The sequence below is a fragment of the Heterodontus francisci genome, chromosome 35, assembly GCF_036365525.1.
Source record: "Heterodontus francisci isolate sHetFra1 chromosome 35, sHetFra1.hap1, whole genome shotgun sequence".
Taxonomy (NCBI): Eukaryota; Metazoa; Chordata; class Chondrichthyes; order Heterodontiformes; family Heterodontidae; genus Heterodontus; species Heterodontus francisci.
The window spans coordinates 51,954,139-51,975,042 of NC_090405.1; the positions used below are offsets into that span (position 1 = coordinate 51,954,139).

The 20,904-nt window shown below is 48.0% G+C and overlaps 1 protein-coding gene across 1 annotated transcript in view; it reads right to left on the bottom strand.

Moving 5' to 3' along the window:
• The window catches only part of LOC137350546 (stereocilin), a 67,530-nt gene that overhangs the window by 32,499 nt on the left and 14,127 nt on the right, over positions 1-20,904 (bottom strand). The window contains exons 7-22 of the mRNA XM_068015204.1: positions 19,572-19,758; positions 18,810-18,925; positions 18,488-18,671; positions 14,702-14,802; positions 14,494-14,626; positions 13,174-13,356; positions 12,283-12,321; positions 11,321-11,488; positions 7,989-8,132; positions 7,414-7,472; positions 6,934-7,057; positions 5,808-5,899; positions 4,312-4,447; positions 2,667-2,866; positions 1,886-1,976; positions 513-690 (exon numbers count right to left, since the gene is read on the bottom strand). Of these exons, the coding sequence (XP_067871305.1) occupies positions 513-690; positions 1,886-1,976; positions 2,667-2,866; positions 4,312-4,447; positions 5,808-5,899; positions 6,934-7,057; positions 7,414-7,472; positions 7,989-8,132; positions 11,321-11,488; positions 12,283-12,321; positions 13,174-13,356; positions 14,494-14,626; positions 14,702-14,802; positions 18,488-18,671; positions 18,810-18,925; positions 19,572-19,758 (2,135 nt within the window). The remainder of the gene's footprint in view (positions 1-512; positions 691-1,885; positions 1,977-2,666; positions 2,867-4,311; positions 4,448-5,807; positions 5,900-6,933; positions 7,058-7,413; positions 7,473-7,988; positions 8,133-11,320; positions 11,489-12,282; positions 12,322-13,173; positions 13,357-14,493; positions 14,627-14,701; positions 14,803-18,487; positions 18,672-18,809; positions 18,926-19,571; positions 19,759-20,904) is intronic.

Sequence of the window (20,904 nt, forward strand, 5' to 3'; positions counted from 1 at the left end):
TTTGGGGTACAGGGACTACACCAATTCCAGTGTTTTGGGGTACAGGGACAGTGCCAATTCCAGTGTTTTGGGGTACAGGGACTACACCAATTCCAGTGTTTTGGGGTACAGGGACAGTGCCAATTCCAGTGTTTTGGGGTACAGGGACTACACCAATTCCAGTGTTTTGGGGTACAGGGACAGTGCCAATTCCAGTGTTTTGGGGTACAGGGACTACACCAATTCCAGTGTTTTGGGGTACAGGGACAGTGCCAATTCCAGTGTTTTGGGGTACAGAGACTGTGTCAATTCCATTTTCTGGGGGTACAGGGACAGTGCCAATTCCAGTGTTTTGGGGTACAGGGACTACAACAGCTCCAGTGTTTTGGGGTACAGGGACAGTGCCAATTCCAGTATTTTGGGGTACAGAGACTGTGTCAATTCCATTTTCTGGGGGTACAGGGACAGTGCCAATTCCAGTGTTTTGGGGTACAGGGACTGTGCCCATTTCAGGTTACCAGGTGTTTGCTGACCTCTTCGCTTCTTCATGATGATCTTGATTGATGTCATCGCCAAGCTTAGCTTCTTGCTCAGGAGGATGGTCTGTGCAGAGCGGCTCTGCTGCTTTCGACAGATCCTGCCCACGTCACTCAGTCCCCATTGTCCCTCACTGCGGAGAACCATCTCCACCAGTCCTGGGGTCAGCACTTCCTGTTGGGAAGAGGAGAAAAATGTCAGGGATACCTGCACAAACCTCGAGTTTAAGAAAGAACTTGCATTTCTAAAGCACCTTGTACAACCTCTGGACATCCCAAAGCGCTTTAAGACAACGAAATACTTTTGAAATGTAGTCACCATTGTAATGTAGGAAATACAACAGCCAGTTTGTGCACAGCAAGATCCCACAAACCACAATAGAATAATGACCAGATAATGTGTTTTTAGCAGCATTGATTGAGGGATAAATTGGTCAGCGAACTGGGGAGAACAGCCCTGATCTTTTTCAAAGGAGTGCCATGGAATCTTTTACACTTTGCAGGAGCAATTATCAAACAAAATTGGACATTGAACCACATATGGAGACGATAGAACAGGTGACCAAAAGCTTGATCAAAGAGGTTAGTTTTAGAAGTGTCTTAATGAAGGAGAGAGAGGCGGAAAGATTTAGGGATGGAATTCCAGAGCTTAGGACCCAGGTAGCTGAAGGCATAGCCACCAATGGTGGAGCGATTAAATTCAGGAATGGACAAGAGGCTAGAATTGGAGGGCTGCAGAAATATTGGAGGGTTGAGGGCTTGGGGAGGTTACAGAGATAAGGACAGGGTGAGGCCACAGAGAGATTTAAAGAGAAGGATGAGAACTTTTAAAAATTGATATGTTGCAGACTGGGAGCCATTCCCAGGATGTGGGTGTCGTTGGCTAGGCCAGCATTTATTGCCCATCCCTAGTTGTCCCTTGAGAAGGTGGTGGTGAGCTGCCTTCTTGAACCGCTACAGTCCGTGTGGGGTAGGTACACCCACAGTGCTGTTAAGAAAGTAGTTTCAAGATTTTGACCCAGCGACAGTGAAGGAACGGTGATATAGTTCCAGGTCAGGATGGTGTGTGACTTGGAGGGGAACTTGCAGGTGGTGGTGTTCCCATGCATTTGCTGCCCTTGTCCTTCGAGGTGGAAGGGGTCACAGGTTTGAAAGGTGCTATCAAGAGAGGCTTGGTGCATTGATGCAGTGCATCTTGTAGATGGTACACACTGCTGCCACCGTGCGTCAGTGGTGGAGGGAGTGAAAGTTTAAGGTAGTGAATGGGGTAGCTAAATAAATTTACTGAATGAGTTGAAGAACCGCTCAAAACAAAAAACAACTATTCTCCTTCTTGAATTTCCCATAGGCCCAGTCTCAGAGATCTCTACCTTTGATAGCTTGTGAATGTCTTCAGGTGAGAGGATGAAGACAAGTCTGTCCACATATTCTATCTGCTGCAGAGTCCACGCTGAAGCATCCCTGCAGACAAAATAGAATCATTCAGATTTCATTAAGTGTGTTCAAATCCGCCATAACCTCGCCCCCTCACTATTTTAGTAACCTCTTCCAGCCCAACAACTCTCCAAGATATTTGTACTCCTCCGATTCCGGACTCTTGTACATCCCCAGTTTTCATCACTCCACTATTTGCAGCTATGCCCTCAGCCACCTGTGCCCTAATCCCTGGAATTCCTTCCCTAAATCTCTCTGTTTTACTCCCTCCTCCTTTAAGTTGTTGATTAAAACCTACCTTGTTGACCAAGCCTTTGATCCCCTATCCTAATATCTGCTTATGTGGCTTGGTATCAGATTTTGTTTGTTGTTCTCCTGTGAAGCACATTGGGATGCTTCACTGTGTTAATGGTGCTATATAAATGCAGGGTATTGTAGTATCAGCCTCATCAATGAACTTGAAATCAAGGATTGAGTGACTGCAATCTATGATCCAATCTTCGGGCGTTCCAGATCTCCTTTATTCTCCCTCCTCCTCTCCTAAACTGTGATTTGTGCTGGGGTACAGTTTTATGGGCATCAGGCGATGCAGGCTGTTCGACTGTGAAAGGATCATAGATCAAACCCACTCAACAGCTTCCAGTAGGTGTCACTGAATAATCCTGATCGATGGTTTTAGTAATTAGGCACTTTTCCAGTTCTTTTTTTTTTACCTACCCCAGCACATCACTTTGGGTCAACATCCAACCAAATGAGTTCTTATTTTCCTCAGGGATACAGTAACCCTTGAGCTCATCGAGCCGCAGCAGCAGATCCGGTTGGTTTATTTGCTTGACCATCCCTTCATCTATAAAGGCAATGAGTGGTCCCAGATTGTCCAGAGCCTCTCCTGAAATGTCATCCTTCGGACCAATCCCCTGTCAATAAGCAGGGAGACATTTTCATCAATGGGTTCAGATACACAGCGGCATGAATTGTGATAAGGAGAGTTATCCCACTCCTCCCACAGCCCATGTACACTCTCCCCTATCACTGACTCTACCCACCCATTTAATCACCCTCCCACAGCCCATGTACACTCTCCCCTATCACTGACCCTACCCACCCATTTAATCCCCTCCCACAGCCCATGTACACTCTCCCCTATCACTGACTCTACCCACCCATTTAATCCCCTCCCACAGCCCATGTACACTCTCCCCTATCACTGACTCTACCCACCCATTTAATCCCCTCCCACAGCCCATGTACACTCTCCCCTATCACTGACTCTACCCACCCATTTAATCACCCACAGCCCATGTACACTCTCCCCTATCACTGACCCTACCCACCCATTTAATCCCCTTCCACAGCCCATGTACACTCTCCCCTATCACTGACTCTACCCACCCATTTAATCCCCTTCCACAGCCCATGTACACTCTCCCCTATCACTGACTCTACCCACCCATTTAATCCCCTCCCACAGCCCATGTACACTCTCCCCTATCACTGACTCTACCCACCCATTTAATACCCTCCCACAGCCCATGTACACTCTCCCCTATCACTGACTCTACCCACCCATTTATTCTTCACCCACACTGTCTCCCTGATGACGGACTTGACCCACACACTGAATTCACTGAATTGAGGGAAGGTTCTGTATAAATATTCCATAATCTGCAAACGAAATCAAGCAAACCCCAGAATATCCATCCATCTTCACAACTCCAATGTTCAAACCCTAGTTCACTGACCTCTTCAGACAACATCCAACATCCATTCCATCTTAAATAGTAGAGGAACCATCGAAGCCTGTGAAGTATTTGATCATCTCTTCTACCCATCCCTTCAACCTCCAATCCAAATGTCTGTCCAGCTCTCTTCTGAAGGTGTTAGGAGTCTAAACATTAATCATTTTTCTCAAGCACTCAGTGGGGAATGTAGTTGCTTCCAATCCGGTGTCTGTATTTCAGATTGTTAACTATAAACCCATACTCTCGAGCTCGGCGTTCACAGTGATAAAGAAGCATTGCTGTTTCACACGCATGATAACACTGGACTAGAAGTCAATCACTCCAAGTGTTTGCACCCATCCTTCCTCAGTGGTCATTCTCTGGCCTACATTCACCAGCTGGGCCATTGATGAAGAATGGTCACTGAGTGCGATACAAAAGGGCAATTGGCACCTGTGGAAATGATGGGATGTTACAGCACCTCAGGAGAGCATTCGTCCATTCGCCTGTGCTGGCTGTTTGAAAGAGCTATCCAGTGGACTCCAGCAAGAATCGGTGCCTTCAGAGAGGGTGAGGAAGGAGAATGAAGAGGGGAAAAGGGTCAAAAACTATCAGGAAATTAAATTATGACAGAAACTTACCAGGAGCTGGAGCGCCTTTTCTGCCAAGAAGCTGCGTTTATGGGGGAGAAGGGTTAACAGGCGCGTGGTGTGTCTTGTCATGTGATCTAGGATGGCTCGCAGTGAGTCGTTAGAAAGACTGTTCAAGATTTTCAAGCTGAAATCAGAGAGAGAGATAACATCAGCTGGAGGATGGAATCTGTACGTGGCTAAGTCAGCACTCCTGGATAGTACACTCCAGGTGGGCAACAATTGCAAACTGCTGCTCACTTTCAAGCTTGAGGTCAAGTTTTAACAGCACTTTCCATCCACAATATTTACTGGCATCTGTGGCTCAGTTGGTAGAACACTTTCCTCCAACTCAGAAGGTTGTGGGTTCAAGACCCACTCCAGATTCTTAAGCACAAAATCCAGGCTGGTGCACCCAGTGCAAAACTGAGGAGTGCTGCTTTGTTGAAGGTGCTGTCTTTCAGTTGAAATGTTGAATTGAGGCCCCTGTCCGCTCTCTCAGGTGGGTGTGAAAGTGTCTATATCAAAGAAGAGCAGGGGAGTTCTCCCTGGTCAATATTTATCCCTCAACCAACATCACAAAAATAGATTACCTGGTCATAATCACATTGCTGTTTGTGGGATCTTGCTGTGTACAAATTTGCTGCCATATTTCCTACATTACAACGGTGAATGCACTTCATTGGCTGTAAAGTGATTTGGAATGTCCTGGGATGATAAAAAAACACTATAGAAATACAAAGCTGTCTTCTTACACCCAACAACTTCAACTGCCTTTCCTTTTCCAGACGGTCAAAGGCTTGCATTTCATTTCTGTTCTTTCCAGTTATTTGTACTTTCACTTGTCAAATGTTTGTACCGTCTGTTTTCACGAAGAAAGTTCCAGAAAGTGCTTGCCCCCAAGCTTATTCCCGCGCTGAGGGATGAAGTCTTAGTAAGGAACAGATTCCCTGACTCAGGAGGGAGTCAGAGGCTCTGTGTTCCCCACGCCCCTAAACATCATCACCACCCCCTGCAAGGGAGTAGGGGGCGAATGAGGCAGAGGAGAATTGGAGACGGAAAGTCTGAATTTATACTATTAAATCAGCAACTAGTACCCAACCTCTACCTTGAGACTTTATACCATGCTCTGCTAAGGCTCCTAATTCACCCTTCACCAAATGAACTGTAAACATGATTTCTGCTTCATCACAAACTGTGGGGGTGAATTGTATTAAACAGCATAAGGAATACAAAGAAGGAGGTCAGAAGGAATTTATTCTCTGGCACTCAAGGGTTGCTAGAATGTAGAACACTTTATTACAAGAGACTATTGATGTTGATTCAAACACACTTGACAGGGAGTTAGATCAGCCTCATATGAAGGAGGAAAGATTAAAGGATGCAGTGGGGAGCTCTGTTGTGGAGCCAGTGTCAGTGTGGATGCGAAAGATTATTAGGACGGAAATAAAAATGTGGAGAGATGTAAAGGGTGTTGGGAGGTGAGGATAAAATACACAGACACTCACGGTAAATCAGCCACAACCTCCGGTCCCATTAGGAGGATATTGTTTCGCAATAACCCTGGTCTGCGGCCAAGCTCCCTGACAATGCATTTTCGCTAGAAAGATAAAACATGCAGATTGGTTAAACATGGACACAACAAGGAAAGAGGGATTGTCGGAAATCCAGAGCTACCATCAGCTGGGAAGCAGGCAGGGACCAGCAGACTTCACTGGGATCTGCACCAAAATGCCGAGTTGCCCCATTGTGAGGCGCTTCAGGACAAAAAATGTCGCTGATTCTTTACATCTCAGACTGCAGTTTTATTTTATTTTTACTCGACCAGGCTGAGAGGCAGCCCTAAATGTGGAGCACACTTTTTGGTATTTGCACACGTCTGTGTGACTTGGAATGTCAGTCATGGTTCAATGGGTCGTGCTTTTGTCGTTCAGCCAGAAGGTTGAGAGTTTAAGTCCGCCTGTACAGTCTTGAGCACGTAATCCAGGCTGATGGTACAGAGGGAGTGCTGCACTGTCTCAGGTGCTGTCTTTCAGACGAGATGTTAAACCTTTTGAAAGTTACTATTGAATCTGCTTCCACTGCCCTTTCAGGCAGCGCATTCCAGATCACAACAACTCACTTTGTAAAATAAAAATTCTCATCATCTCCCTTTTTTTTGGCAATTATCTTAAATCTGTGTCCTCTGGTTACCGATACTCATGCCAGTGGAAACAGTTTCTCCCGATTAACTCTATTAAAACCCTTATATAATTTTATTTACACATAAATAACTTTGAACACTTCTATTAAATCTCCGCTTAACCTTCTCTGTCCCAAGAAGAACAATCATGGCTTCTCCAGTCTCTCCACCAGAAGAAAAGCCCTTTTCCAAACTTGCAGGCCCCGTGAAATCGAAACATGACAAGCCAAGTGAGTAAACACACACAGTTGACTGGACTTTGATGGTCTGGTTTTAACAACTAAAAATGTCCCAAAGACTAAAGTTTGGACACATCCTGATCTTTAGTTCAGTATCCTATTGGGTGGTCTAATTACTCACTGAATCAATGGGGAGAGCTCATTTTCTATATGACGGGCAATAAAGCGATTGGATAGCAACAGTGCGGTGTGAAGTGGAGGTTTTAATTGTACCAGAGATTGCCTGATTCCACCATGTAGCTCACTGAGGAAACGGACCAGCTGCAGAAATTCAGAATCGGTAGTTTGCTGCTGGAGAGTTGCACAGTCTGCACCCCGGGCCACGTTTCCCAAAGATCTGAGAACAAGAAAATAAAAAGCATTAAATTCGAGCCCCGATTAACAACGCTCAGCAGCACAGAGCACTCACAGCAGACAGAAGCTTGCTCCCTGTCCAAATGAGAGCAGGTGCCTCAGTGGGTAGGACTCTCACCTCTGAGTCAGCAGATTGTGGGTTCGAGTCCCAGTCTGTGCTGACAGTACTGAGGGAGTGCTGCACTGGCAGGGCGTGATGTTAAAACTCAAGTGAATGTAAGAGACCCCCAGCACTGTTGGAGCAAAGTGCACCGTCTCCCACCAAGCAGCCCTGATTGTATTATATGACAGGGAAAGTCCAAAGGAAATGACCAAACATTCACAGTCAGTTCTACTCACAGAAAGGAATGCTCTGTTATATTTGAAACTTCTTGAATCTTCTTAAAAATAAACTGCGCCTGGAATAAAGAAAGATACCACAGCTGTTTACCCTGAATGGCAACAAACAGGAAACAATCCATTGGCCCACCCAGTCAATCCCATATAATCATGGGTCACAATACCTTCCCACCCAAAAATCGTGGGATCTCACGGGACAGGTAAAAAAAAAAAATGGAAAAACCCCAGTCAATCATGCAATTGAAATTAGACCAGGAGACTGCTCTGGCCCTGCTTAGTTCCACGGTAACAACCATGTTTAAGAGACTAATGATGGGATAACTCTCCCAATGACCCAGTTGGTAAATTCACCATCCTGTTTAGTTGTGAAAAGAGAATTGCTGGGGGGGGGGGAACAAAATCGAGGAAAAGATCAGAAAGGAAAAAAAAAGGTTCAAATACAGACATGAAAAGGTACATAATTGTCATATCTCCTTTGCTGTCACACGGTGCTGAATGAAGAACATTACAGGAAGAATCCCCTGCATTAGGTAGTAGAATGAGGAAAGTGTACAGAAGCTTCCAGACTCACTCACCTGCTGTAGTGACAATGTCCAGTCCCTAAAGAGGCTACGGTTTCTCAGAAAAGAGTCAGAATCAAACATGAGGTCTTTCAGCGGAACAAATGGAACCAGGCAGTCAAACCGGGCAAGCTGTCTCCCTTCGTCCCTTCCCACAGTCTGCAAAAAAAAAAACAGCCAACATTTTAGTTAAAGCAGCAGCCAGGTTTGCTGCTGCTGCTGTTAATACGATGGACAAAAGCTTGGTGTGAGGTATTTGTGAGCCATGTAGTTTAGTTTAGAAACAGGCCCTTCGGCCCACCGAGTCTGTGCCGACCATCAACCACCCATTTATACTAATACTACACTAATCCCATATTCCTACCACATCCCCACCTGTCCCTATGTATTTCCCTACCACCTACCTACACTAGGGGCAATTGCTAATGGCCAATTTACCTATCAACCTGCAAGTCTCTGGCATGTGGGAGGAAACCGGAGCACCCGGAGGAAACCCACACAAACACAGGGAGAACTTGCAAACTCCACACAGGCAGTACCCAGAATTGAACCCGGGTCGCTGGAGCTGTGAGGCTGCAGTGCTAACCACTGCGCCACTGTGCCATGTGGTATCCACCCCTCCTTCCCTCTCCCCTCATCTCCTTCTCCATGTACCTCTCTTGCTCTCTTCACAGTCTGCCTAGCTGTGTTTTCTCATGCTGGGAAGTCAGAGATAGCTATGGAGGCAAGGCTAACCCAACATTCATAGGTAGATTGAAAGCCCTCTATTAAATTTATAGGACGTACTATCTTAATGTATTTTACTATGCCAATTAATGCTAATATGACATGAAACATTGCACAGTTAAATTTTGCCATTGTTTATTTTGGCATAGAGTCATAGAGTTATACAGCACAGAAACAGGCCCTTCAGCCCATCGTGTCCATGCCGGCCATCAAGGACCTACCTATTCTAATCCCATTTTCCAGCACTTGGCCCGTAGCCTTGTATGCTATGGTGTTTCAAGTGCTCATCTAAATACTTCTTAAATGTTGTGAGGGTTCCTGCCTCTACCACCCATTCAGGCAGTGTGTTCCAGATTCCAACCACCCTCTGGGTGAAAAATCTTTTCCTCAAATCCACTCTAAACCTCCTGCCCCTTATCTTAAATCTATGCCCCCTGGTTATTGACCCCTCCGCTAAGGGAAAAAGTTTCTTCCTATCTACCCTATCAATGCCCCTCATAATTTTGTATACCTCAATCATGTTCCCCCTCAGCCTTCTCTGCTCCAAGGAAAACAACCCTAGCCTTTTCAGTCTCTCTTCATAGCTGAAATGCTCCAGCCCAGGTAACATCCTGGTGAATCTCCTCTGCACCCTCTCCAGTGAAATCACATCCTTCCTATAGTGTGGTACCCAGAACTGTACACAGTACTCCAGCTGTGGCCTAACTAGCGTTTTATACAGCTCCATCATAACCTCCCTGTTCTTATATTCTATGCCTCGGCTAATAAAGGCAAGTATCCCATAAGCCTTCCTAACCACCTTATCTCCCTGTGCTGCTGCCTTCAGTGATCTATGGACAAGTACACCAAGGTCCCTCTGACCCTCTGTATTTCCTAGCATCCTACAACCCATTGTACATTCCCTTGCCTTGTTAGTCCTCCCAAAATGCATTACCTCACACTTCTCAGGATTAAATTCCATTTACCACTGCTCTGCCCATCTTACCAGCCCATCTATATCGTCCTGTAATCTAAGGCTTTCCTCCTCACTATTTACGACACCACCAATTTTCGTGTCATCTGCGAACTTACTGATCATACCTCCTATATTCAGGTCTAAATCATTAATGTACACTACAAACAGCAAGGGTCCCAGCACCGATCCCTGCGGCACACCACTGTTCACGATCGCAAAAACAAGCCAAACACCCCCTGCCTCCCGCCACTAAGCCAATTTTGGATCCAATTTGCCAAATTGCCCTGGATCCCATGGGCTCTTACCTTATTAACCAATCTCCCATGCGGGACCTTAGCAAAAGCCTTACTGAAGACCATGTAGACTACATCAACTGCTTTACCCTCATCTACACATCTAGCCACCGCCTCGAAAAATTCAATCAAATTAGTTAGACACGATCTCCCCCCTGACAAAGCCAGAACACTGTACATTATGTGAGGAACTTTCTAATTCTACAATCGGAATTGAATAAAGTGATGTAGTACAAGTGAATTTTACTGTGGTGCTCAGGAATGTATCTGCTTATTCTGTTGCTGGTTAACGGAAATTCTATTGCAAGTGATCTAGGGTCAGAGGGAACATAGGAACAGGAGTAGGCCATTCAGCCCATCGAGACTGCTCCATCATTCAATTAGATCATGGCTGATCAATGCCACTTTCCCGCTCTATTTCCATATCCCTTGATGTCATTGGTATCCAGATAGCTATATATTTCTGTCTTGAACATGCTCAATGATTGAGCTTCCACAGCCTTCTGGGGTAGAGAATTCCAAAGATTCACCACCCTCTGAGTAAAGAAATTCTTCCTCATCTGAGTTTTAAATAGCCTACCCCTTATTCTGAGACTCTGTCCCCTGATTCTAGACTCACCAGCCAGGGGAACATTCTATCTACATCCACCTTGTCACACCCTGTAAGAATTTTCTAAGTTTCAATAAGATCACCTCTCATTCTTTCTTTGAAACTCTAGAGAATGCAGGACCAGTTTCCTCAGTCTCTCCTCATAAGACAGTCTCGCCATCCCAGGGATTAGGGAGTGGAGGATGAGCAGTGATCCAGTCAAAGGGAGTGATGCAGAGTTGAAGGTCTGATGCAATGAGTTGGGACACACAGTGGGAGATGTTGTATCTGACAATGTAGAGACTGTATCAGTAATGGCCCATAGCGCCACGGGTTTAAAATGGTCAATAGGTGGAAGAGAGGTAATGCTCCAGGCCTTTACACTCTGCTCTCTCACTTTGACCAGCGCAGTGGTTAGCACCGCAGCCTCACAGCTCCAGCGACCCAGGTTCAATTCTGGGTACTGCCTGTGTGGAGTTTGCAAGTTCTCCCTGTGTCTGCGTGGGTTTTCTCCGGGTGCTCCGGTTTCCTCCCACAGCCAAAAGACTTGCAGGTTGATAGGTAAATTGGCCATTATAAATTGCCCCTAGTATAGGTAGGTGGTAGGGGAATATAGGGGACAGGTGGGGATGTGGTAGGAATATGGAATTAGTGTAGGATTAGTATAAATGGGTGGTTGATGGTCGGCACAGACTCGGTGGGCCGAAGGGCCTGTTTCAGTGCTGTATCTCTAAACTAAAACTAAACAAACAGAGAGAGAAATCACACTTGTGCTGGGTCCTACCCGGAGAGCTTCCAGTGCTACAGCCTTCTGGGTTGTGGTTAGCTGAGACAAGAATGGGGTGAAACATGGACATGCACTGGCTAGAACTGAGGCAGGAACACTTCTCAACACCGAGGGACTGAAGCCAGGTAGAAGATGACCAAGACGACAAATTAGATCCACAGTTATCTAGAAATATTCAACAAGATGCAAATATTATTGAAATAATCATTAATATATTGGAAGTATTTAGCTTATACCCACTACCCATCATTGTGCTTCAGTCAAGTTGTGATGATTTTTCCATTTAAATTCCTATGTTCACATATATAAAACAGGAATTCCAATGTAAACTAAGTATTTCCAGCCTTCAGCCTGTGATGACACAGTAATACCTCTGTTTCACACCTCCTACACACTCAGCTCTACAGTAGAGATTCTCTGTTTGTCTTCTTCCGAAATTGCTTTTAGTTTTCATACTTAACTAGAAATAACATAAAATCAAAATATTTCAGAAAAATTCAGACAGATTGTACGACCCTAAATGGAGATTGAAATACCTCTACGAGACCTGATTCAGTTATCTGTGAATGTTTAATGGGGACAGTGTAGAGGGAGCTTTACTCTGTATCTAACCCCTTTTTTTTTCTTGGGACAGTGTAGAGGGAGCTTTACTCTGTATCTAACCCCCGTGCTGTACCTGTCCTGGGAGTGTTTGATGGGGACAGTGTGGAGGGAGCTTTACTCTGTATCTAACCCCCGAGCTGTACCTGTCCTGGGAGTGTTTGATGGGGACAGTGTAGAGGGAGCTTTACTCTGTATCTAACCCCTTTTTTTTCTTGGGACAGTGTAGAGGGAGCTTTACTCTGTATCTAACCCCTTTTTTTTCTTGGGACAGTGTAGAGGGAGCTTTACTCTGTATCTAACCCCGTTGCTGTCCCTGTCCTGGGAGTGTTTGATGGGACAGTGATACAGATACTTACATTAGTATCCTGGATAATCTCAGTCACAAGTTGATGAACCTTTAAAAGGTTTGCAAAAAAAAATTAAGGATTGTGTTAGTAAACCAACCATTTCTACTTTACATTTTTCCCTCATGTTTAACTGTGTACCTTCTCGCCCTCCCTCTCCTCCCCTGAAGGTGGCGCCTTTACCCAGTACGATTCCACCATCACTGCAGCCCCTCACCCAGGTGACCATTGCTCATGGGTCAGGCTGGATTGTAATTGTTGCCAACCTATTTCACCACTTGATCAGCGTTACATCTGGGCACAAGCTCATCTTTCTCCTCATGCCCACAAACACACTTTGCAGCAGAATCATGGCGATCTGGAGCAGGGACTCAGCACAAACTGGGGAGTAACCTTCCAGTCTTTATGGATAAGCATGCCAGAATGCAGTATCCTCGACCACAGCTCCATTGGGAGGGCTCTGTCCACAAGTGTCATCTGCAGCTGAGTGGGTAACACTCTCACCTCTAAGTCAGCAGATTGTGGGTTCACGCCTCACTCCAGACACTCAGCCACATAATCCAGGTTGGCACTCAGTGCCATCTTTTGGATGAGACATTAAACTAAGGCTCCGTCTGCCCTCTGAGATGCCAGGGCACTATTTCAAACAATAACAGGGAGTTCTTCCCCAGTGTCCTGGCCGATATTTATTCCTCAACCAACATCACCAAAATGTTTATGGGATCTTGCTGTGCACAGATATGCTACAGTGTTTCCTTCATTACAACAGTGACTACGCTTCAAGAAGTACTTCATCAGCTGTAAATAATTCCTCCCTCCCTCCATCCCCTGACCCCTTTCCAAGTCCTGCCATCTTCCTCTGATGTGTACACAGCCTGCACCCTATAAAGCAAAGAAACCTACCTGTGCAGCAGAAAATGGCACCGAGTTAAACCTGGAAGTAACCATTAACCTTTGATGAGCTGACAGGTTTTGCAGAAAGTTTACACCAAGCACTGGCAGGAGTCTGCCAAGGGCCTCCAGATTCTGGTACGTCAAGGCAGTCACATTCTGTCTCCTGAGGTGAGTCGCCAGGAGATGTGTCACCTAATCATAAAATATGGAGAACAGTGTGATAAACAGCCATTCAGCCCATCAGTCCCACTCCATGCAGAATCTGACACTATCATGGACTTCCCCATCACACTATCAGCTCATCTCCTACTCTAATTGGACAATGAGTGCAGAGAGCACAAGACCCAACTTATCACTTTTAGGCAGTGCCTTTATTAATATGAAGGACATACAAGTGGTTTTAACACCTTTTCACCTCCCAGGTCTGGATTTGAATTCTCTGCTCGACAATTCTTGAGGGTTTGCACAATGTAAACAGTTTGTGTCACAAGGAGGTTGTGCGAGCAACCAGTGTAGGAATTGGAGAGGGACCAGTGACATCATGCAAAGAACTCCTGAGAAGGGCATAGGAGGCCATTCAACCCTTCGAGCCTGTACTGTCATTCAATTAGGTCATGACTGATCTGTACCATAACTCCATCTAACTGCCCTGGTTCCCTTAATATACCTGCTTAACAAAAAAAATCTGTGTTTTGAAATTTTCACTTGATCCCCAGCCTCTACAGCTTTATGGAGGAGAGAGTTCCAGATTTTCACGATCCTTTGTGTGAAGAACTGCTTCCTGAAATCCTGGCTCTAATTTTAAGGTTCTGCCCTTTTGTTCTGGACTCCCCGCAACAGGAGAAATAGTTTCTCTCGAGGTTGTTTTTGAAGCAAAGAGGGATGAGAAGGGACTTAACCCTGACTATAAACCATGCGATACTTGACCTTTCAGTGGCGTGTTTTGATACTGACCTCAAAGTGTTTTTAAAACTTACAAACATGTGATAGTGACGGACAGGAAGAGACCACCAAGGCTGACCCACCTGTGATGGTCGGAGCATCCTGACCAGACACTTCCTACCCTTGTCCCCCCCCTACACCACCACACCCCCCACACCACAGCCATGTAATCTCCAGGGAGGGGTAAGAAAACAGAGAAAAAAGCAGGGCCAATAAGGGAAAAACGTTTGGGAAAATTCTTCTCCAACCCGCTCAGGTGACTGAAACCAGTCCAGGAGATCATAGGGACCAAGCATTATCTACAAAGACACTTCTCTTCTATATGATGTATTCTGTTGCAGACAGGAACAAAGCCATTGCAATCAATAGGATTACTGGGAAACTCACCCCTCCATTGGTATCAATCGTCCCATCATTCATGCAACCCAAAAGAGCTGAGGAGACCACATCAGAGTGAGACGGGACCGCGAGCAGACGCTGAAGGTCCTCTTGGCTTGCAAAACAGATTAGTTGACCGAATCTGGAAAAGGTGTGGAAATTGGGAAAAGAGTGACCTTTCCAGCTCGGTTTTCAGGTTTTCCCTTCTTCTCGAGACGCTTCCTGCTGAGGTACAGGCAGTGGAGGCCCCTCCGTCACTCGCAGGACGGCAGAAGGATTTTGTGACCGTGGATCAGGAATTGGCAGCCGGAGCTCACCCTGTCAACAAACCAGAGCAGCCACTGCGTCTGCTACCGGAAGACATTCAGAAGACGAATGTCACAAGGAGGGATGTAGAGGCTGGAGGAGGTTACTGAGATAGGGAGGGATGTAGAGGCTGGAGGAGGTTACTGAGATAGGGAGGGATGTAGAGGCTGGAGGAGGTTACTGAGATAGGGAGGGATGTAGAGGCTGGAGGAGGTTACTGAGATAGGGAGGGATGTAGAGGCTGGAGGAGGTTACTGAGATAGGGAGGGATGTAGAGGCTGGAGGAGGTTACTGAGATAGGGAGGGATGTAGAGGCTGGAGGAGGTTACTGAGATAGGGAGGGATGTAGAGGCTGGATGAGGTTACTGAGATAGAGAGGGATGTAGTGGCTGGAGGAGGTTACTGAGATAGGGAGGGATGTAGAGGCTGGAGGAGGTTACTGAGATAGAGAGGGATGTAGAGGCTGGAGGAGGTTACTGAGATAGGGAGGGATGTAGAGGCTGGAGGAGGTTACTGAGATAGGGAGGGATGTAGAGGCTGGATGAGGTTACTGAGATAGAGAGGGATGTAGTGGCTGGAGGAGGTTACTGAGATAGGGAGGGATGTAGAGGCTGGAGGAGGTTACTGAGATAGAGAGGGATGTAGAGGCTGGAGGAGGTTACTGAGATAGGGAGGGATGTAGTGGCTGGAGGAGGTTACTGAGATAGAGAGGGATGTAGTGGCTGGAGGAGGTTACTGAGATAGGGAGGGATGTAGTGGCTGGAGGAGGTTACTGAGATAGAGAGGGATGTAGTGGCTGGAGGAGGTTACTGAGATAGGGAGGGATGTAGTGGCTGGAGGAGGTTACTGAGATAGGGAGGGATGTAGAGGCTGGAGGAGGTTACTGAGATAGAGAGGGATGTAGAGGCTGGAGGAGGTTACTGAGATAGGGAGGGATGTAGTGGCTGGAGGAGGTTACTGAGATAGGGAGGGATGTAGTGGCTGGAGGAGGTTACTGAGGTAGGGAGGGATGTAGGGAGGAGGTTACTGAGATAGAGAGGGATGTAGTGGCTGGAGGAGGTTACTGAGATAGGGAGGGATGTAGAGGCTGGAGGAGGTCACTGAGATAGGGAGGGATGTAGAGGCTGTAGGAGGTTACTGAGATAGGGAGGGATGTAGGGACAGGAGGAGGTTAATGAGATAGGGTGGGATGTAGGGACAGGAGGAAGTTACTGAGATAGGGAGGGATGTAGGGACAGGAGGAGGTTACTGAGATAGGGAAGGATGTAGGGACAGGAGGAGGTTACTGAGATAGGGAGGGATGTAGAGGCTGGAGGAGGCTACATAGATAGGGAGGATTGTAGGGACTGGATGAGGTTACTGAGATAGGGAGGGTTGTAGGGACTGGAGGAGGTTACAGAGATAGGGAGGGTTGTAGGGATAGGAGGAGGTTACAGAGATAGGGAGGGATGTAGAGGCTGGAGGAAGTTACTGAGATAGGGAGGGATGTAGGGACAGGAGGAGGGTACAGAGATAGGGAGGGATGTAGAGGCTGGAGGAAGTTACTGAGATAGGGAGGGATGTAGGGACAGGAGGAGGTTACAGAGATAGGGAGGGATGTAGAGGCTGGAGGAGGCTACAGAGATAGGGAGGGTTGTAGGGACTGGATGAGGTTACTGAGATAGGGAGGGCTGTAGGGACTGGAGGAGGTTACAGAGATAGGGAGGGATGTAGGGACTGGAGGAGGTTACAGAGATAGGGAGGGTTGTAGGGACTGGAGGAGGTTACAGAGATAGGGAGGGTTGTAGGGACTGGAGGAGGTTACAGAGATAGGGAGGGTTGTAGGGGCTGGAGGAGGTTACAGAGATAGGGAGGGTTTTAGAGGCTGGAGGAGGTTACAGAGATAGGGAGGGTTGTAGGGGCTGGAGGAGGTTACTGAGATAGGGAGGGATGTAGGGACAGGAGGAGGTTACTGAGATAGAGAGGGATGTAGGGGCTGGAGGAGGTTACTGAGATAGGGAGGGATGTAGGGACAGGAGGAGGTTACTGAGATAGAGAGGGATGTAGTGGCTGGAGGAGGTTACTGAGATAGGGAGGGATGTAGAGGCTGGAGGAGGTTGCTGAGATAGGGAGGGATGTAGAGGCTGGAGGAGGTTACTGAAATAGGGAGGGATGTAGAGGTTGGAGGAGGTTACTGAGATAGGGTGGGATGTAGGGACAGGAGGAGGTTACTGAGATAGGGAGGGATGTGGGGACAGGAGGAAGTTACTGAGATAGGGAGGGATGTAGGGACAGGAGGAGGTTACTGAGATAGGGAGGGTTGTAGGGACAGGAGGAGGTTACAGAGATAGGGAGGGATGTAGAGGCTGGAGGAAGTTACTGAGATAGGGAGGGATGTAGGGACAGGAGGAGGGTACAGAGATAGGGAGGGATGTAGGGACAGGAGGAGGTTACAGAGATAGGGAGGGATGTAGAGGCTGGAGGAAGTTACTGAGATAGGGAGGGATGTAGGGACAGGAGGAGGTTACAGAGATAGGGAGGGATGTAGAGGCTGGAGGAGGCTACAGAGATAGGGAGGGTTGTCGGGACTGGATGAGGTTACTGAGATAGGGAGGGCTGTAGGGGCTGGAGGAGGTTACAGAGATAGGGAGGGATGTAGAGGCTGGAGGAAGTTACTGAGATAGGGAGGGATGTAGGGACAGGAGGAGGTTACAGAGATAGGGAGGGATGTAGAGGCTGGAGGAGGCTACAGAGATAGGGAGGGCTGTAGAGACTGGAGGAGGTTACAGAGATCGGGAGGGATGTAGGGACTGGAGGAGGTTACAGATAGGGAGGGTTGTAGGGACTGGAGGAGGTTACAGAGATAGGGAGGGTTGTAGGGACTGGAGGAGGTTACAGAGATAGGGAGTGATGTAGAGGCTGGAGGAGGTTACAGAGATAGGGAGGGTTGTAGGGGCTGGAGGAGGTTACAGAGATAGGGAGGGTTGTAGAGGCTGGAGGAGGTTACAGAGATAGGGAGGGATGTAGAGGCTGGAGGAGGTTACAGAGATAGGGAGGGTTGTAGGGGCTGGAGGAGGTTACAGAGATAGGGAGGGATGTAGAAGCTGGAGGAGGTTACAGAGATAGGGAGGGATGTAGAGGCTGGAGGAGGTTACAGAGATAGGGAGGGATGTAGAGGCTGGAGGAGGTTACAGAGATAGGGAGGGTTGTAGGGGCTGGAGGAGGTTACAGAGATAGGGAAAGATGTAGAGGCTGGAGGAGGTTACAGAGATAGGGAGGGATGTAGGGACAGGAGGAGGTTACAGAGATAGGGAGGGATGTAGAGGCTGGAGGAGGTTACAGAGATAGGGAGGGATGTAGGGACAGGAGGAGGTTAAAGAGATTGGGAGGACTGTAGAGGCTGGAGGAGGTTACAACGATAGGGAGGACTGTAGAGGCTGGAGGAGGTTACAGAGATTGGGAGGACTGTAGAGGCTGGAGGAGGTTACTGAGATAGGGAGGACTGTAGTGGCTGGAGGAGGTTACAGAGATTGAGAGAGGTGAGGGTCATGCAGGCGTTTGACAATGAGGATGAGAATTTGAAAATCGAGGTGTTGCCTGACTGGAAACCATGGTTGTTCAGTGAGCCCTGAGGATGATGGGTTAACAAGAGTGGGATTTGGGTGACTGGGTTTTAAATCAGCTCAGCTTAACAGAGGCTGCAAAGTGGGAAGCTCACCAGGAGAGGATTGGAATAGTCTAGAATACAGATACCAGAGGCATGACAGGGTTGAACTGAGTGGTGATGCCCACCACTGTTAAATAGTCTATTGATCCTCAACTGTTCTTGCTCATGCATAAAGAACTTGGGAAGAGTTGAGTAGCATAGTGGGTGGAACTGTACCCGATCATGGGTCAGGGTCCTAGGGAGAGAACGAGAGGGGCGTAAAAGAACTAAGAAAATTGTGGCTATTGATGTCAACGAGAGTTTAGAGGAAGGTCGAATCCCAGCTAAATGATAATTGCCGTACTGACATTCCCGCCGCCCCAGGAACCATTACCTTCTGATCTCACCCATGGTCAGTCTGCTGCTGGAATTCAGGATGGTCCGGATCATGTGCCTGCCCCGAGATGGATCCAAACTGCTGTTTACAAACAGATCGATCACTGAAATCAGCTGGAATTGAAAAGAGGAATTGTAGTGGAAATGTTGAACTCAATAGATTTGTCTCTTCCCCCTGTTCCTCTTCTCACGAAGACGATGACATTGCTGGGATGTTGTGTTGGCAACTGCCTCAGCTAAATGGCGTTTTCTGAGATGCGAGCTCAGCCAGTGAACGTCAACAAGCTGCTTGACTATAGAGGGCATCACACCTGACTCCAATATCTACTGATGCACACTTTCCAGCAGGGGTTACAATCAGGGTACCCACCAGCAATGGGAACCTGGGAGGGGAAGGAGGTGGGGCGGGGAGGGGGAAAAGAGGGGAAGTGGGGTGCGACAATAGGCCACCATTTGGGGGTGAGTTCCCACTCCTGGTTGCCATCCAGTGAATATGTCGCTGAGGATGGGCTGCACCCCAAGGCCGAATAGCTTGCTGACAGTTGCTGCCTCGACTTGCACACGGAGAAATGTTACTTGGGTGAGGAGGACAGTCGGCATTGCGGAATTTCGGGAATGGAAAGGGAAAAGCATCCACGGTCCCGGGGAGCAAGGCCCTGGCGAGTCCTCCTTCAGGTAGAGACAGGTCAGTCAGCGCCCGAGAGAGAAAGGTCAGGGATGATGCGCGGTGCCCTTCATCACCCCCCCATCCCCACCTCACCTGCTCGGCAGTCAGCTGCTGAAAATGACAAATCGGTAAATATGGCAGCAACGGCTGCACGGATTTCAGGAAGTACGGAGGCCAGGACTCCACATCCCCAAAGGTGTTGCCGTTGATAAGTCTCCTGGCAAATGCTTTCTTCTGGCTGGGCTTCATGTTGGAGCTGTGGTCCCTGATAGCCTCCAAACTGCAAGGGACAGAGTAGCAGTCAGTGTGCAGTGGGTTGAGTCGGTGGGTTGGGTCGGTGGGTTGAGACGGTGGGTTGAGTCGGTGGGATGGGTCGGTGGGATGGGTCGGTGGGATGGGTCGGGTCGGTGGGTCGAGTCGGTGGGATGGGTCGGTGGGATGGGTCGGTGGGATGGGTCGGTGGGTCGGGTCGGTGGGTCGGGTCGGTGGGATGGGTCGGTGGGTCGAGTCGGTGGGTCGAGTCGGTGGGATGAGTCGGTGGGTTGGGTTGGGGGGTGGAGGGGGGGGGAGATTTTTGGCTGTAATAACTCAATGCAGAGAAGATTTACCTTGCTGATTGATATCCGCAACTTTCATTCCCTTCATGCTGGGGTAGTTTCTCAGGAGACCGAGTCCTTCTTACCCAGGCACCATGCTCCATGGTGGGTTATTCAACTATGGAAGGCTTCGGTGGCTACTCTTGTCATGTGTCGTCCACAACCACACCTTCCAGCAGGAGGCGCTGGATGGCAGTCTGGAGCACAAACCTCAGCCCATCTTTCCCCCAACTCAAACCCAGTGAGGGAGCCCTGACCAATATCATTGGGCTGACCACTAGTTTGGAATCTGCCACATGATATCACTGAGCTGGCACAGGCACAATGGGGTGAATGGCCTCCTTCTGTGTGGTACTGTTATGATTCTACGATGCACCTCAAGTGCCGTAATCTGCAGGGTTACGGACCAAGTGCTGGAGGGTGGGATGAGAATAGGTGGATCGTTTATCGGCCGGCACAGACACAATGGGCCAAATGGCCTCTTTCTGTGCCTTAAGCTTTCTATGATTCTACGATAATCGATAACCAGGCTCCCACATGAACAATGGTCACCTGGGTCTATAGGGCAGTTACCAACAGAGAGCGGACAGGGCAAGGATTCCCAAACGTTACCCTGACCTACCCACACGCTCCAATTTCGGCAGAGAACCCCCACTCACCTCCTCCCCACTTGAGTCCATAGTAGGGGACTGAGAGAGAGAGAGAGCAAGAGCGAGCAAGAGAGACAGAGAGAGAGAGAGCGAGAGAAAGAGAGTGAGAGTGAGAGTGAGAGTGAGAGTGAGAGCGAGAGCGAGAGCGAGAGCAAGAGAGCGAGAGAAAGAGAGCGAGAG